The following is a 17,881-nucleotide window of genomic DNA, read 5'->3' on the forward strand; positions in this document are numbered from 1 at the left end:
AGGAAGTTTTTATAGTATTTTAAAAAATAACAGGAAACAGTATGCTATTAAATTGCATAATTTATCTTTGAATTCAGATTTTTTTTGTATATATAAAGCGTTTAAAAAAAAAGAATGAGTCAGAATTCAGAAGATGCTCATCAGTATGAAGTCTTCAATATTGAATACACTTTTTATCTTAACAATAGCATATTTAATAGTTCAAGTACAAAATAAGGAATGTACGTGCGGTAGTTTGGGACAAGGTATATAATATAATTAAAAAATTTAATTGTAATACAATAATTTTTAAAGATTAATAACTTAATTATATTGTCCATAGGTTCAAATCCTTGCACTTCTAATGAAGTTGTTGTGAAAGCTACAAAATTATCAAAGCCTACACATTATGTATCACCACAAGAAATCAAAAATGCTGTAAATGCAAAAAATAGTCAAACTGATTGTTCTAATTCACAAAGTAATAGCAATTCTATTCCTCAAAGTAACAGTGATTCAAAGAGCAATACTTGTGGATGTAATGAAAATACATACAATAACAATAATTTAAAAACTCAAAGTGAAAGTAGTTCAACTGCATACAGTTATTCTGGTTCAACTAATTCTGATAATTCTAATGAATCTAAACAAAATTTAGAAACTTTGGAAGACTCTAATAATTTCAATGGCAATGTTGCACCTAGGTACTTGTTTTTTTTTAATAAATTTATAAAATTATGAATAAATATTTATAAAATTGATAAAATTTAAATTATATTTAAAATCGAAAATTATATAAAAACTTATATATTAAATTTAAATTTAATATTTATATTAAATTTTTATCTTTAGATTTTCACCAATTGGAGATTTATGTTATCCTCTTCCAATAGAACCTAATAGTGGAAAATTAATAGAAAAAACTAAAGTTACACCAGCTTATCCTGGCAAACTTATATGTTGTCCTCCTTCAATTCCTTATGAAACATGTATAAACACAGCTATTGGAAAAACTGAAATTACATCTATCTCTGATCCCAAATCACTTAGTACATCTAATTCATATGGAAATATGAACTTTGAAACAAATTCTGCAATGTACAATAATTTACCTATTTTTAATTTAAATAATGGAAATGGACAAAAACAATATTCAAAAATGAGCAGCACTTCAGATTGTTTTGATTATATTACAGGTTTAATAATTATTAAATATATTATTGTAATTTCTAATAAAATATAAAAATTCAAAAAAAATTATTATATATTTAAAATTTATTATATTATATATTTAAAAATTATAAAATTATTATATATTTTTCAGATGAAATTCAAGATCATAATTCATATCCAGCAGCAATGCCAGCAGATGCAGTTTCTCTTACTCTTGCATACAAAAATCTTCGTGCACCAAATGTAATTTATAGACAAGGAAAACAATTTGTTCCAGAAGATAAATTATCCTTTGGTCATAGAACATTACCAACTGATGTAAAAAATGAAAATCAAATTCTTGATGTTGCAGAAGAAAAATTAGTAACAGTTAACAAACCTGTTGTAGAATTAAAATTAGCACCTCCAAAAACTGTTGTTATTGGTTCCTATGATGAACAAGAAGAAGCTAAATTAGCAGAACTTGAAGCAATTGAACGTGAAAGTATAACACAAGAAGAAACTTCTAATCAAATGTCAGAAAGTCTTATTACTTACAAGTAAGAAAGAGTTTAATAATTTAAAATAATCATTTAAAATTATTAATATTTTTATTAGTGTTTATATGCACACTCGCGCATATTAAAGAATATGTAATAATTATTATTAATTTTATATCATTAATTATTTACAGAGATTTAGGCTATGCACCAGTAAATACAAATTATCCAAAATCTACAAGTTATAATCAAGGAATAAGCAATATGAAAATTGATGATAGTGAAGAAGAACCATGTGGATCTTTGGGACCATCCAGACCAGATTATATTCCAGGCAGAATAATAGTCCAAGAAAAACTTTTTAATGAAAATATGGAACTTCAGACTTCAGGATCTAAATCATGTCCAACATAATGTATCAAATAATGCAAGATTTGATTTTTTAATTTCAAATTATATAAAATTGTATATTTTTTGTTAATAAAAATGAAAACTACATTTGTACTAGTATATACATAATTGAAAAGATTGATTAAATTATATAAATATGTATCTTGTAATAAAGAAATTTTTGTAATATTAATTCTACTATACTTTTTATTACATTACATTTATACATATATTATTTTTCATATTATATCAATAAATTTATTTAAAACTATATGTGATATTTACTGATTTTGTATTTAAGAAATTAAAAAAACCAAATAATCAAATAATGAAATAAATAAAATTTTCTATATAATATCTATATTAAGTTTATATAAAATTTAAACAAGACAATTATTTATTGGTTATTTGATTATTTTATATAATAATAATAATAACAATAATAATAATAATAAAAATAAATTATATTAAAAATATAATTTTGTTTTTTTAGTAATTGTTTATATTATAAAAAATATTATAATAATAAAAAATAAAAAATAGTAATTATTAGCATATAATTATTATATAATAATAATTTATTTTATTTTTTAATAATTAATTTTTTTAATTATTTTTTTTAGTTATATTTATTTTTTTAATTATTTAAGTTAAAAATTTGAATAATATAATTTTAGTACAATGTAAAAATTATTAATATAGCCATGATATTAAAAAAAAAAATATTTTTCTTTAGAAAAACAATTATTTTTTCAAATAATTATAATATATTAAATATTATAATTATTTTTTCAAATAATATATTATTTTTTTCAAATAATTACAATATATTAAATATATTATCTAAAAGATTATTTTTGAATAAATAAATATATTTTTGAAATTTTAATCATTTAGATTAAAATTTGAAATGATTAAAATACATAAAATTATATTTCATTATTGTTTTTAGAATTTATTATAATAAGAATTTTTCCTTCTAAAAATTGTGTTTGTTGTAGTAAAATATTATTTTATTTTCGAATTTCATAATTTAAGCGAATCAATATTTTATGAAATTTTTAAAAAAAGAAGGATTTTTTAATCAAAATATAATATAAAAAATAGGGAAAGATATATATAAGATACATATTTATAATTTCCTTCAAGTTTTTTTTTTATTTCTTTTACATGATTTTTTTATATATTTTATTCAAAATAAAATAAACATTCTATTTTATTTCATTATCACGATTATTTTAATATTTATAATATGATAAAATTAAAAACTAAACTATATTAATCATATGAGATGTTTCAATAATGATCGATGTGCCGAAATCATATAATAAAATAAAGTATGTATAAAAGTTTTAATTTAAAATTTAAACAAAATTTAAATTTAAATAATAAACCTTAATAACGATCTCTTCCCATACTGATTGATATAAAACAGTTATATTTAAAATTCTTAAAGAACGGTACATGTTTTATTTCACTGTCAAATATTTTCGCAGTTTACTTCCGCAAGTAGAAATTTCATACTGCTCTTTGTTCAAACACATTCAAAAGTTACGAAATTTTTAGGAAAAATTTTATACTTTTTTACTCTTTATTAATTATATATATTTACAAATTGCATAATACGATGTATCGTTTAATTTGGTAATTAACCGGAAGATCAATTGTTTTTGATAAATATAATGTATATTAAGCACGTAAAATCGTTGGACACAGTTTAATTACATTTCGAATTGTGAATTTTAGGATATCGATATGAATTCAGAAACGATAACCTGGATTCTCATCGTTTATTCAGTTTGTGCTTTGGAAAGCTGTTATAGTTTAGATTACAATGGTGCTAAAATAGTGACTTACGGTGAACCTTGCGTTACGTCTCGTCGATTACCTTTTCAGATAGAAGTAATAAATTAATAATAAATATCTATCTATTAATTTTACAAAATAAAACTTTCTCATAACTTGTAACAAAATAAATTTCAGGGACCTAAATCACCTCAAAAAGAGGAAAAAATACCAGTGTCACTGAATTTTAAAATGATTTCTGATACGTATATTCAGCCACGTCGTATTGAATATCCAATTTCATTGGACATTCCATGTAGTACTCCATCACCATCAGAAAAAAAGTACGTTGAAGATACCTTACGTGGTAAAGTTTATGCGTACAATACTTATGTTCCACCTGTTAATTCTCCACCATCTCCATCTATGAAAAATTACAACTTTAAAATTGAAAACGTTCCAATTACGACCAAAAATAATTAGTGAGTATTTCTAATTGACAGATATTTGATCTTTTATAAATATAGTTGTACATTTTTTTTTCTTTTTTTATTATGTCAACAGTAATTCTGAATGCGAAATGAAACAAGTTCAACGACTGAAAGGACTTCAATCTCGAATTGATCGAATTCTCGTTCCTGCTTGTGAAGTTTCATCATTGTCATCATCATCATCACCATCATCATGTCAATGTCAATAAATTTAACAATTAACAGAATTATTTATATTAATAATAAAATACAATATATTGAAATATAAAAGTGATCAAAAGTTCAAAACATTTTTATCTATTTAATAAAATGAACGTATGAAAATATATAGAATAAATATAATTGTATATATTTTCTTTTTTTCTTATATTGTTATCGTATAATATTTAATACGTATAAGTAATCGCTGAAGATTCAAATACGTGCTTTTTAATTATTTTCTGAATGTGTATATGCACGTAGAATCATACCATAATCATAATTATCTTAATTATTAATCTTAACTTTTTGAAATTGCGCACGTTGTGCGTGCAATTTTCTTAAATAAAATATCAATTCTCCGACTATATGAAGCTGCCTTCATCAATCAAAATGGATAAGTGCATTTTAATTGAAAAAATGAAGAATAAAGCGTCGAGTGTCTCTTTATTTTACATGGTATTAAATACTATAATATTCATCGTTATTATCCAAAAAACTGATGCAATAACGGAAAGAGTAGAAAATTCTTTGTCTACGTTGCATCATGGTTTACAATCTATTATTTTACAATCTTTACAAATCCCATCAAGATCATATAAAAAAGAAGACATTTTGATAGTAGAGGATCCAAGTAACAACGATAATCCAAATGTTGAAAATGAAACAAGAGAAAAAGAACTGGTGTGTGATTTTTATATTTTATTATTATTATTATTACGCATCTTTTTAAAATTAGAATAATTTATTAATGAGTTGAACATTTTCAGAACGTTAAAGATAACTCAAAGAATTTGCCAGAATCTTATCTAGAAAATTTTTTATCGAAATATACTGATGAATTTTCTGAAACGCAAATTGATTGTTCTCAATCAAATTCATCTCTTCTGGAAACGTTAGAAAATTATTCCTGCAATACAGAAGCTTTAAATTATGGTCACCAGCACATAATTGAAATTATAATTCATGAATCTTTTTGTGAGCTGAACAAACTTTTTCATTACATCTTAATCGCAGTGAAAAATTTACAATCTGAATCTTCATTGATCTGGCTATTTAACATAGTACAAGATATAATTTCATTCGGTGAACTTATAATTAACGAAACTCTACCTGAAATAATAGAGGTCGAACTGTCCAATTTAGAAGAATTTTTACGCAATCCTGAAAACATAAAAAACTTAATTAATAATATAAAAAAATCTGTCCCTATTTTTATTCCTATTGCAAAAAGTATAATTAAATTAGTAAATTTTGTTAAAGAGATTTTCTATCGTGTACAAAATCTTTTTGAATATTTTAATTTTAATTATTTAGAGAAAATTGAAGATTTAAAAGAAATAGGAAAGAAATTATTCATCTGGGGCAAACAATTAATAACTTCATTTCATAATTTCGTATTATATCCTCTAGAAGAAATAAAAAGTTTATTTTTTGATGCAATTATATGGGTAGAATCAATATTTAATGATTTGTTGAATTACATTAGACAAAAATTATATCAGTATATAGTAACTTTAGAAGAAGGTATTAACATTTTACAAACTTTTTATAATAGTTATTATGCATCTGGATTTTCGGAAACATTAAACAAAATATTTTCAATAATCGAATCATCTGATTCATTTCTAATGAACGAAGAAAAAGTAAATGTTTCGACATTATCTCTAGGCTAATCGTCGCAAAGCAATCTTTCTTAATTATTTCTGAAATATATAAATATAAGGAGTTCTATTAATTTTTGGTAAGAACAATTGATTTTCATTATTTTCTGAATATGATAATTATTATTTATTTATCATTATATATTGTTTATGTATGCACTTTTATATTTAATTAAAGATCCTCAGATTTTATTAAATTCAATAATTAAATTTTTCCTATAAATTAATTAAATTAATATTCACTTAAGAATATTAATTTATAATAATAATAATGAAATATATTTTTACAGAATATATTTTTTTACAGGATAAATATTACTTTCATCCATTGGGACAATTTCTAAAAATGATTTTAATTATATCTCGCAATTCATTTTATTTATTTTCTATTTGTTCTTTTACAAGAAATATGTAAACAAATGATGATATATTGTCACTATTCATACTTTTTTCTTTCACAAATTTGTATAACTTTTTATCCAATTTTTCTGAATAAAAAATCCAATAGTTTTTTCTAATTTTTTTATTTTCTTATTCTTCTCCTTTTTTTATTATTTTCTAAGCAGTTCCATAAGAATTCAAATATTTCATTAATGAGATCGAAAAATTTTTTTCAAAATTCTTTGTTCTTATTTTTAATCGTTATTTTCTTTTTTTCGATATTTTCCAGAGTTAATTTTTTTTCGCAGTATTTATATAGTTTTTCATTGAATTTAAATTGAATTTATTTAAAAATATGCGTGAATTAGAGAAATTTTTTACGAAAATAAAGTATCATGTTTAATTGTAAAAATTTAATAATTCATGAAATACGAAATCATTTTGTTAAATTTGTTAAAATTTACAATTTACAATTTAACAATTTATTAAATTTATTGTATGTAATCACAATTTATATATTAAAATTATCATTCATAAATGTATATATGTAAACCAAAAAAAAAAAATAAATGTTAAAATTGATTCAAGAATAAAAAATAATTCTTCAAAACCTTATTTATATTTTTTAAGAAATTTTGAACTATCAATAAATTTTCTGACATAGAAGCATTTATTACAATTCATATAATATTTTCTTAATATTATGAACTAAATACAGGAACAACTTGAAAATTTGAAGAATTGAAACACAAATAATTTAATTTAAGCAATTTGTTGTATAACAATTTAATTTATATTATATAACATTTATTTATCTTAAAATGAAAGAAAAGATAATTAACATAACTATTATAACTTTCATTAAATTTATAATAAAAGTAAGTAAATATAAATTTCGCGTATTTTCAAAAATTCCAAAAGACAAAAATATTTCGATTACACAATTTCCGCAAAACAAGATAGAACTTGGTTCAGAAAGTATAAATCATGACGCAGTACGGAATAATTAGTTCCACTAAAAATGAGTATTTATCCAAGGAATGATTCATTTTGTTTCAGTGGAAGGAAGAAGTAGCATATAAGTACATACGTTGAACGGTTTAGCCAACTAAGAAATTGAGAATACTGAACTGACAAGTATATAAAGCTTAAGTGGTTATTAGTGTGATCTTTGATCTTGATTCATTTTATCGTAGTAATACACTTCGCGCGAAGCTTCCATAGCAGTTTTCTACCGTCTCTCTGACAGAAACTATCACATTTTTTTTGTCAACATTCCACGCCTAAACGATCGCATTATGTCTCGATCACTCTTACTCGTTTTTCTCTTCGTTTGCCTAGTCTATATTTCTCAAGTAAGTATAAATATATTTTTACGTTGGATACGATTAATTCTTGTCAATGATTTTTATAATCTTTATCATATAATTTATGCTGTTGTGTTGTGTGTTATTGTTGATGTTTAGGCTAATCCTTTACCCCAAGATGCGCAACAATCTGTGTCGAGTAATTTCGACGATTTAACCAATAAAGCGAAACAAATTTTCGATGATGCGAAAGGAGCGCTCGAGAAATCCGAATTAAATGATGCCCTGGAAAAAGCGAAATCATTTATTGGACAGGCTGGTGAAAATATCCGTAAAGAAATAGAGAAGATTGCGGAAAAGTTGCGTGATTAAATTTGACCAACATAATGATTTTCTTTATCCATTTGCATCTGTAATTTTTAAATTAAAATTACGTTTTTAATGGAAACAGTAATTTTTTTAGGAATTTGTAGCTTAATCTTATATATATATTTTTTTTTTCGTTTCTCAAATAAAAGTTACATTTATTATTTTAAATTTTGTATTAAGTACTTATATTTTTCTGGAAAAAATAATATTTAATTTTGGTACAAATTTGAAACAAAAAAGTTATGTACAGTCAATATAAGAAAGTCAAGAATTTTAAATTGATTAATGATTAATATAATATAATTATATCATTTAATAAAAATTTTTAGAATAAATCGTAAAGATATATAAAGATATATAATTGATAACATACTTTTTATTCTTTTTTTCCTTTTTTATCCTTTAAAATATATTTTAACTTCCTTAACTTGTTTAATTTTTATAAATTATTAATAAATATATATTATTAAAAAATTCTTGATGTTTAAAGATGAAATATAATTTATTATTAATTATATTTAAACGAAATTATATATATAGACATTTATATCATTTAATAAACTTTCTCCTAATATAATATATATATAAATTATAAATTATAAGCATGATTATCGATATTCTTAAATGTATTATTAATTAATACATTTAGTATGCTTATTCTAGTATAGAATAAATAAATTAAGAAAAATAAAAATCGGATGAGAATTTTTATTACAAATAACATGTATCATATAAAATGTTACAATATATTATAACGTATAACGGAATTGAAATGGTCATGGGTCAAGGCTTCTATTGACCGACAGCACACGTATAGATAACCAGTTGTTTCATATGGACTTCGGAAAAATGATGGCATGAATAGTGCACATGTAATGTAACATGTAAAGTCAACAAATGCATCGATAATTAAATTTTTCCATAGGACCTTGTTCTCTTGACATACTCTTAATCATTAATAAACTTTTAAGATTACAAACATGATTAAATCATGGGATATTGGTAAATATCTCTCTTTTTTTATAATTGATTCTTGGATGTATATTTCTGATGATAATGTATAAAAGAAGACGTATACAAATTATTTTTTTTTTCTAATGATTAATATATTAAGATATATAAATATTAATTTAATAATTTTCATATTTTTGTACTTTATTAAGATAATATATTATCTTTATAGAGATATGATGCAGTGACATTCGTTTTTATTTTGAACTTTAACTCGTCGATATCTATGTAAAATCGACTATCAGTGTATTTATTAGTTTAATGAATGTATTGTAACGTTTATTTGATTATACTTTTAATTTTTAGAGATAAAAAATTAAATTCAAATAATTATTCCTAATATTATATTTTTATATTCATGACATTGTATTTTAATTGAATTCCTCTGATTATCTTTTTAACAAATTGCTAAAAAATTTAATCACATTAATAATTATGGTAAAAAATTTTCCAAATCTTTTTTCTAAAAATATTTAAAGAAGAATCAAAAATCAGAATTCGATCGTCGTCAAAGCGAGATAGTTGATTGTGCCCTCGTGCACCCTCGATAAGAATCGCCTATAAAAGTAGTGACTCTTCAACTGACAATATCAGTCACTTTCTAGTTGTTTCACAGTGAATACCTACAAGGAAAATGAAAAACATCCTTGCGATTATCTTTAGTGTTATATTGATTTCGGAGGCCAAAGTTGCTCCGACTAGTACTACCAATTCTCAAGGATCTCCTGATATTCAACTAACCGAACTTATAAGCCAGGCTCAAGCAAATATCAACAATTTAGCGAAACAAATTCAGGAACAATGGAATATCCCTGATCAAGAGACTATTGTAAAAACTGTCAAAGATCAAAGCACTAATTTCGTTAACAATATTCAAGATTACATAAAGAATGTTACTGAAGAGGTAATAATTAAATATTTTTTAACTAAATAAACTTTAATAAATTTAAGCATTTAATTTTTATAGAAAAATCATTTTTTTTAGTAGAAAAATTTGTTGAAAAAGTGAAAAAAGAAAAACAAAAAATTCAAACATTATTTGTTTTAGGTCAAAACTAAAACTCCCGAATTGGAAAGATCATGGAATGATGTTAAAACTATGCTCAATAAAGTCGTTGATGATATTAGTAGTGGAATTCCAAATGCTCAGCAACAAGTCGCTGAATTACAAAGTAAATTCCAGCAAGGAGTTCAAACTTTGCTTAAAGAATCTGACAAAGCTGCCAAATCTTTGAACCAACATTCTGGAAAAATACAAGAAGACCTTGCAAAGTTCACAAAACAGGCAGTTGATATTGCCGTACAAGCAACGCAGAATCTAAACAATCAACTTCAAACTGTCGCAGCTCAGAAAAGTTAAATGACTAGTATTAATATTTCTTATTAAGATTGAAAATATTAATTATATAAAGAAAAATAAAAAAATATAAAAAATTGTTAATATAATTTGAGAAAAATATTTTCTTTCATCTCAAATAATATATAATTTATTTCTCTTTATTTTTATTATCAGATTATTATTATAAATTAAATATATAAAATTATAAATTAAATTTTAAATTTTATGTATATATATAATTGATAAATTTTATTATTTTTTCATTTTATTATTGACTTATTCGTTAATATTTCAAAAAATTTTATCATTATGAATATAATAATGTATAAATGTAAAAAAATCAAACATATAACTATTATTCGATCAAATCTCAAAGGATACTATGATCGCTTATAAAATAAGAATTATGCTTACAAAATGAATTGCTTCATTGTTTGAATTAATGCATTGCTTAATATTAAATATGCAAATATTTATTTAGCGTCAGCGCATACCATTCATTAAGAAATGTTGGAATAAGAAGAATAAATTGGTCAGAAGATATACCAAATAATCGTAATAATGTTGACTAAAGTGTATATTGAGAATATAATAATCTAACTTAATTTTTTTCTTTTACTTATAAATATTTAATTTTTAATATTTCTTTTTTTATAAATACAATTACATATATGTATGAATTTGAATATAAAATGTATTTTATTTTTTAAAAAATGAAAATATTATTGCTGCTTTTCATATTATCCATGGTAAGTAATATTATATTCTTTCAATATGTTTAATTTTCAAGATTATATATTTTATAAATCATATTAAATTGTTCATTAGTTAATCGTGATGGAAACTGATAAAATATTTGCGAAAGAACAAAAAAATGCTTCAGCAGAACTTTCAAATATTCTATCAAGCCGTTCAAATAAATATACTAATAGAGAGAAAAAGATTAAGAGATTTGAATGGATAATTCAAGGCATGCACATCTTAGATCAAATGGACAATTTCATTTCTGATAAAACGAAGAACCTTATTCGAAAATTGCACATTATTTATGACGACAATAAAAATGCGCACAGATATCTTGAGTAAAATTTAAAAGAAATTATTAAATATATAAAAAATTATTTTTTAAATTGACTATTTTAATACATATATATATATAGTATTTTGGAAAATTATTTAATTTTCAAATTTTTAATGTATCTTTAACGAAAAAAAATTTTTTTAATCTAGTACTATATTTAATACTTAAAGATGCATTTCTATTAGAAAAGAAAATATAAGCCTTAATGAAAATAGGTGCCCAAGAGAGGAATTGCGGATGATCTTTATCAGAATTTTTATTAATTTCTCACTAGGTGGCGACTGTCTGACAGTCACCGGGATCAGGTTGATCTGGCGACTTGTGCTAAGTTTTATCTTTTACCACATGTTGATTAATTAAATAGGAATACAATATTGTGACCGAAATCATTATTTAGAACTACTGTTGCTCGTTTCCTAATTCAGCCAACGCAAAAATTCCATAAGGGTGATTTCCTGCGTAAAGACAACGGAGTTACGTCACGCACCAGCAAGATATCGTGTGTCGAGCAGACCGTGTTCCCCCGTACGTCTCCTCGAATACAAAGTGTTCCTGCTTTCTTTGCTTACACTTTACTCTTGTGTTTGTCAAAATCCGAAAGTCACGCACGCGCTAGACTTTCGCAAACGAGTGTTTAGATAACTGTAGCATTGGCGCATAACCTATAAACGATCGTGACTCGAAAAGCGATCGTGAATGTTGGTAGTTGTTGCAGCTAGTATCTCCTGTCAATCATTTTGGGGTCGAAAAAGATTTGAAATTGAAATTTTCAATATCTAACGAGAAGTTTGTGGAAAAAAATCCTCTATATTTCCCTGCGTTGGGATATTCAATCGAAAATATTTTTTAACATTAAGTAGTCACCGGGAAATTAGTCAAAATTCCGGTCCCCACTAGGAAACGAGAAGGTCCGCAACAAACCGGCGGCAGAAATCCATCAACCACTGGCGAAGAATCCTCGTCGAGTGGCAAAATGAATAGCAAAAGAAAAAACCGTTCAAATACAAACAGGTATCTTTTCTTTTCTGTTACTTTATTTTGTATATTTTTTTAGCTTTCTTTTAAACTGAACATAAAAATTTTTTCTTAATATTTAAAATCAATATTTCTGAATTTATTCCTAAATACAATTTTCTTTTTAGATCACCACGTGCCCGTGGTCCACAAGAAAGATGTGTCGCTGCTGAAGGTGTATACAATAATGCCCATTTCATGCATGCAATAACCAGTCATGTTGGCAATATTGTACAGGTATTAGTATTAATTGATAAATAAAATTTTTTATTGTGTAAGTATAATAACAATAAAGACAATTTTATTATAATAAATTATGTTTATAAATTTTTTTATTAATAAAATATACAATATAAATTTCTTTAGTTTCTTTATGTTGCAATGAATTTTTATTACAGATTCAAACATTGAATGGGTCAATATATGAAGGTATTTTTCGCACTTTCTCAAGTCAATTTGATGTTGTCTTAGAAATGGCTCATCGTGTAGAAGGTTCAGGAAAAATTAGTGTGGAAAGTGTAGTAGAAAAATTAATTTTTAAACCACAAGATATTATTACTATGTCTGCCAAGGATGTTGATTTAGATTATGCTATACGTGATACATTTAGAACAGATACTGTTATTAGTAAATATAATGGTTTAATTGGTGAGAAAGAATTAGAACCTTGGGATGCTCCTCCTGCTACTATGAATGGAGATGACTTAAAATTAGATGGTACAACAGTAAGTATTTTTTATGTTAATATAAACTTAAGATATATGAATGATATATATAAAATTAGAAAATATTTAATTAATTTCAGAATGGATGGGATGCTGATGATATGTTTCGCAAAAATGAACAAAAATATGGAGTTCAAACAACATATGAACCAACTTTAGCTGCTTATACATTACCACTTCAAAGAAAAGATACAAAAGATTATAAAGAACAAGAACAGAAAGCTGCAGAAATTGCAAATGAAATAGAATCACAACCAAATTACAAAGCTAGATTAGAACTTGAAAATGGAGACGAGGAAGAAAGATTTGCAGCTGTGGTGCAGTTTCTTACTATTATTATAATTATATAAAATAAAAGTATAAATTATCTTTTCTATTAATTACATATAACAATAATTTTAGGTGAGACCCACTGAAGGTAAATATATTCCACCTCCACTGAAAAAGAAAAATGGAAATAGCGCAAAGTTGATGAGATCTAGTGAACCCCCACCTTCACCAGGATCTGCAACCGCCAATAAAAATGTTTTTAATCAACAATCTCCGTCCAATGTAAATGTGAACATTCCTCCAACTTCGAATCTTCCTATTGGAATACAAAATACACATCCTTCAGTGCAACACTCGGTATCATTAAATATGGGAATGCCACCCAGTGGAGTAGTGGTTACATATAATAATCCTCCACCACCATTTGTGCCTCCACCAACTACGCAACCACCACCACCAGGTATTGACAAATATAACATATTTAATGCTATATTAATTCATAAAAGAAATAAAGAAAATGTAGATTATATTTTTTAAACAAATTTATATTTATAGTACCTGTAATTCAACAATCACAACCACAATCTCAAACAACTTCTGCTGTATCACAAGTTACTTTCCCACCACAACAACAACAACAAACATCATCTAAAATAAATACGGAAAAACGTGATCGTCCTGGTAGACAACAAGTATATCAAGCCGATAAAGCACCACCAGCACCATTTCCACAAACGAATGTTACTACTTCTCACCAACAGCAGCAATCATCACATCAACAACATGGTCAATTACAGCAGCAAAATTCGGTCGAGGGACAACGATGTGAAATAGTTTCACATAAGTCAGATCACAGAAAGGTAATATTTTACCTACAAATTATAGTTGAGATATTTTATATTTAAAAAAATTATGAAATAAATATATCATTAAAGGTTCCAACGCCACGTAGTAGAGAAGAACAACATTCAGAACTGAGGCAATTTGCTTCAGATTTCAAGTTAGCAGAAACACCAGCACAAGATACAACGCCAGTTACCAGAAAGCAGCAGCAACATCAACATCAACATCAACAAGATGCTCATTCGTCGCCACAAATTACTCAGACGCATCATCAATCATCTCATCAACATACAACATCCCAACAGTCGCAGCAACAACCGCAGCAATTACAACAACATCCAAATCCTCCACAGCAACAGCAACAACAACAATCACATCAAAATCAAACTGTTTCAGAAGAAACTGTGGTCACTAGTAAACCACCACCAGGTCCATTACCTTTGCGACCTACAAGCCCTTCTCAATCACAACAACAAACTTCTACAAGTACACCTACTGTATCTCAAGCTTCACAAGAAGCTACAGTTGATAAAATTACGACGGCATTCAAAAAATCAACATTAAATCCAAATGCTAAAGAATTTAATCCAAATACTAAACCTTTTACACCGGTAAGTTATCAGTGATAAGAAATTTAATTAATAATCAAATGATATTAAAATATGATTTAAATATCTATTTCTAGCGATCTCCAAGTACACCAACACCAAGTAGACCACATACTCCACAAACACCTCAGTATACTGGAGCAACAATGCCTGCTACTGTAGTTATGCCAGCATATGTAATGACTAGCCAACCACCAACTGCGTTCAGTCAGCCACCAGCTCAACCTGTGACAAGGTTCCGGAAGGGTCAGTATCTAGGTATCCACATCTTATTTTCAATTTTCTATTTATTAGCAAATATTTTAAAGTATACGAAATACACAAATTTCATCATTTGTAATAATAATAAAAATTATATATTATTCTGATTTCAGTACCAGTAATGCATGCACAACATCGTGCACAAGATATAGCTTCTCAGATGCAAGTAGTGGCGGCAACTGGACAGCCTTTAATGGCACCGGCCCCTCTACATCCACCATTCCAGGTGCCTTATCCTGGTCAACCAGCATATCAACAGATGGTACGCATGGTTCAGGCACCACCACCACCGCCACATATGGCAACACCTTATCATCATCATGACTCACCAGGACCGCAGGCTCCTGGTATTCAATACATGGGTCCACATACACATCCACATCCTCATGTTGCTCAACAACCACCAAGTCAAACTCCTTCTCCAGCTAATCCTAATCCACCACACACACCAGGCACTTATAATCCTCCTGGTACTCCACAACCCACATATCCTCCACCACCTCCTCAAGGCCATGCTCCGAGTTATCCAATAATGTGTCCTATAATTCCTCCTCATATACCGATACCACCGCAGCATATGCAATACCTACCACCGCAACCGCCTCCAGGAGCGCAGCAAACTATACCAGTGATTTTACCGCACAATCAGTAGCTGCAATCAAAAATGGATGAAGAAAGAGAAAACTACTAGTATTCTGCAGAGGTAGAATAAAGTTTATAAATTTAAGTTACTTTCATGATGGCATTAAGCACTTAAAATAATTTCCTTGCTTATCATATGAATCAACATATTTATAAGCAATCTTATATTATTTCTTTCTTTCTGTCATAAAACTTATATATTTTTTTTTCTTTATAACAGTATCATTCCAGTCAAACTTCATTTAGATAAAATAGTATGTTTTTCATTTAATTCAAATAACTAGTAATTAAAAAAAAAACTTATAAAATTATAGTAATATAAAATGAAGTGCTGATCATCTTGAAAGTGACTGAAGTGGGTTAGTGATTTACAAAGACCCACAACAATATTTAGTCCCTCAAGTTGTATTTAAATCTTAATCATATGAGACAGATTTCAGTATGCAATTTATTACACTGTTATGTTAGTAATTTAAATGTTACAACAAAAAACAAACATCTTTAAGATTAATTTATAGAGACATATGAAATGTAAAAAGAAAATTGGCGAACAAACATTCTTCAAAATTGTATTGATAGGTGGTGCCTATGCAATATATATTAGGAAGTGAAAGAAATGAGGGACTGTGATTACAAAAATACTGCAAGAAATATTAAAATTAAAGAAACTTTACTTTTGATTATTATAGCTCGCACTACTTTATAAACAATTATTAAGCCAAAATTCAACCTATAAGGTTGACATAAAGAGCTATCCAATAGTCTAATGATATATGTATCTTCAAACTTTTTTGAGTACTCAAAAATGGATTAATAATGAACATCACACGAGTAAAAACTTTTTTTTACACAAAGTAATTATTGGAATAATGTAAAAAATAGAGCATATGATATATTTTTCTGCTCGCGCTTTCATATTTGATATCTCACTGCAGTGAACAGGAAGCACGGGAACAGGTCGATCTAACTCTTCGAAATTTCATCGAATTGCGTTTAATTATATAAAAATGAATGACATGATATCAAAATAATTCAAATCAAGTTCAAAATTTTGCAATTTGTTGATGATGGATTTTGTTATGAGATGCTAATACATAAGGTCCTCAAAGCAGAGTAAGTCAAATTAGAAAAAATGTATAAGAAGAAAAGGATCTGATAAATAATGTTTAAAACGTTCCGCCAGTCAATCCTATCATGACAGGAACGCATCTATGTGTGTAAAGAGGTACAAATAATTAGTTTTTGTTTAGCAATTTAAAATATAAATTTTCAATATGACATAACATTTATAAATTTAATATCTTATTTTCTTATAATATATAAATTTATAAATTTTTCATTTTATTTTTAAATAGAGAGAAAAATAATATTATGAAGAAAATAATATAGAAAATATTGTTAATTGCATTTAATTTTAAAATTTAATTTTCAGTATTGAAATATTTTACAATCTTTATTTAGATAAATGTTACATAATTTATATATATAATATCTTTATAGATGAGTTTTGACTTTTTTTTATAGATAATACATACTATAAATTGAAGAAAGTATTAAGGAAATCTACAAAAAAAATAACATTTTGCTCTATAGACTGAAGAATTCATTGCGTTAAATATCTAAAATCATTAATAATTAAATCAATTGCGTACCTCTTATGTATAAACGAGTACTGTCAGATATTATGGCATAAAAACAAATTGAATTACGGCCTTAGACCTAGTCGTGTATATAAAAGAAATGAAGGCAGACGATCCTTATCTGAGAGATAGTTGAATGTGTGGCATCGTTAGACACAAATTTTATATGGAAGAGATTTAAAAAAAAAAACATCAAAATAAACTCAATGTGTTAAAAGCCAATTTATATGA

The 17,881-nt window shown here is 25.8% G+C and overlaps 5 protein-coding genes across 6 annotated transcripts; all 5 read left to right on the top strand.

The window, feature by feature from the left end:
- The first annotated feature begins 107 nt into the window (after positions 1-107).
- On the top strand, positions 108-2,214 carry LOC108002743 (hybrid signal transduction histidine kinase D). The gene is made up of 5 exons (XM_017064573.3): positions 108-245; positions 323-683; positions 832-1,175; positions 1,304-1,691; positions 1,826-2,214. The coding sequence occupies exons 1-5, from the start codon at positions 134-136 to the stop codon at positions 2,043-2,045; spliced, it is 1,425 nt and encodes a 474-aa protein (XP_016920062.2). The 5' UTR covers positions 108-133; the 3' UTR covers positions 2,046-2,214.
- A 1,320-nt stretch (positions 2,215-3,534) lies between these two features.
- LOC108002757 (uncharacterized) lies at positions 3,535-4,614 on the top strand. The gene is made up of 4 exons (XM_017064594.3): positions 3,535-3,665; positions 3,768-3,923; positions 4,005-4,288; positions 4,371-4,614. Exons 2-4 carry the CDS (start codon positions 3,777-3,779, stop codon positions 4,504-4,506), a joined length of 567 nt encoding a protein of 188 aa, XP_016920083.1. The 5' UTR covers positions 3,535-3,665; positions 3,768-3,776; the 3' UTR covers positions 4,507-4,614.
- A 149-nt stretch (positions 4,615-4,763) lies between these two features.
- On the top strand, positions 4,764-6,844 carry LOC108002758 (uncharacterized). Its single transcript, XM_017064597.3, has 3 exons — positions 4,764-5,179; positions 5,266-6,239; positions 6,467-6,844. Exons 1-2 carry the CDS (start codon positions 4,865-4,867, stop codon positions 6,169-6,171), a joined length of 1,221 nt encoding a protein of 406 aa, XP_016920086.1. The 5' UTR covers positions 4,764-4,864; the 3' UTR covers positions 6,172-6,239; positions 6,467-6,844.
- Positions 6,845-7,519: 675 nt separating this feature from the next.
- LOC108002940 (uncharacterized) lies at positions 7,520-10,673 on the top strand. Its single transcript, XM_017064947.2, has 3 exons — positions 7,520-7,895; positions 8,007-10,131; positions 10,276-10,673. Exons 2-3 carry the CDS (start codon positions 9,862-9,864, stop codon positions 10,585-10,587), a joined length of 582 nt encoding a protein of 193 aa, XP_016920436.1. The 5' UTR covers positions 7,520-7,895; positions 8,007-9,861; the 3' UTR covers positions 10,588-10,673.
- A 1,234-nt stretch (positions 10,674-11,907) lies between these two features.
- LOC108002787 (ataxin-2) lies at positions 11,908-17,872 on the top strand. Of its 2 annotated transcripts, none has more exons than XM_017064648.3 (9): positions 11,908-12,658; positions 12,790-12,898; positions 13,060-13,386; positions 13,467-13,703; positions 13,789-14,116; positions 14,212-14,516; positions 14,592-15,110; positions 15,185-15,365; positions 15,482-17,872. In XM_017064648.3, exons 1-9 carry the CDS (start codon positions 12,621-12,623, stop codon positions 16,018-16,020), a joined length of 2,583 nt encoding a protein of 860 aa, XP_016920137.1. In that variant the 5' UTR covers positions 11,908-12,620; the 3' UTR covers positions 16,021-17,872. The 2 variants fall into 2 exon arrangements, with proteins under 2 accessions (XP_016920137.1, XP_016920138.1); XM_017064649.3 differs by having other exon boundaries at positions 11,909-12,658; positions 15,185-15,353.
- The last annotated feature ends 9 nt before the right edge of the window (positions 17,873-17,881 follow it).

Source organism: Apis cerana, linkage group LG2, assembly GCF_029169275.1.
Source record: "Apis cerana isolate GH-2021 linkage group LG2, AcerK_1.0, whole genome shotgun sequence".
Lineage (NCBI taxonomy): Eukaryota > Metazoa > Arthropoda > Insecta > Hymenoptera > Apidae > Apis > Apis cerana.

Bases quoted from the DNA above. Each gene is read 5' to 3' on its own strand.
- LOC108002758 (XM_017064597.3), top strand. From the start codon at position 4,865: ATGAAGCTGCCTTCATCAATCAAAATGGATAAGTGCATTTTAATTGAA. The intron at 5,180-5,265 runs GTGTGTGATTTT...GAACATTTTCAG, and splicing joins AAACAAGAGAAAAAGAACTG to AACGTTAAAGATAACTCAAA.
- LOC108002743 (XM_017064573.3), top strand. From the start codon at position 134: ATGCTCATCAGTATGAAGTCTTCAATATTGAATACACTTTTTATCTTA. The intron at 684-831 runs GTACTTGTTTTT...TTTTATCTTTAG, and splicing joins AATGGCAATGTTGCACCTAG to ATTTTCACCAATTGGAGATT. The intron at 1,692-1,825 runs GTAAGAAAGAGT...AATTATTTACAG, and splicing joins GAAAGTCTTATTACTTACAA to AGATTTAGGCTATGCACCAG.
- LOC108002757 (XM_017064594.3), top strand. From the start codon at position 3,777: ATGAATTCAGAAACGATAACCTGGATTCTCATCGTTTATTCAGTTTGT. The intron at 3,924-4,004 runs GTAATAAATTAA...AATAAATTTCAG, and splicing joins GATTACCTTTTCAGATAGAA to GGACCTAAATCACCTCAAAA. The intron at 4,289-4,370 runs GTGAGTATTTCT...TTATGTCAACAG, and splicing joins ATTACGACCAAAAATAATTA to TAATTCTGAATGCGAAATGA.
- LOC108002787 (XM_017064648.3), top strand. From the start codon at position 12,621: ATGAATAGCAAAAGAAAAAACCGTTCAAATACAAACAG. The intron at 14,517-14,591 runs GTAATATTTTAC...ATATCATTAAAG, and splicing joins ATAAGTCAGATCACAGAAAG to GTTCCAACGCCACGTAGTAG. The intron at 15,111-15,184 runs GTAAGTTATCAG...ATCTATTTCTAG, and splicing joins ATACTAAACCTTTTACACCG to CGATCTCCAAGTACACCAAC.
- LOC108002940 (XM_017064947.2), top strand. From the start codon at position 9,862: ATGAAAAACATCCTTGCGATTATCTTTAGTGTTATATTGATTTCGGAG. The intron at 10,132-10,275 runs GTAATAATTAAA...TATTTGTTTTAG, and splicing joins TAAAGAATGTTACTGAAGAG to GTCAAAACTAAAACTCCCGA.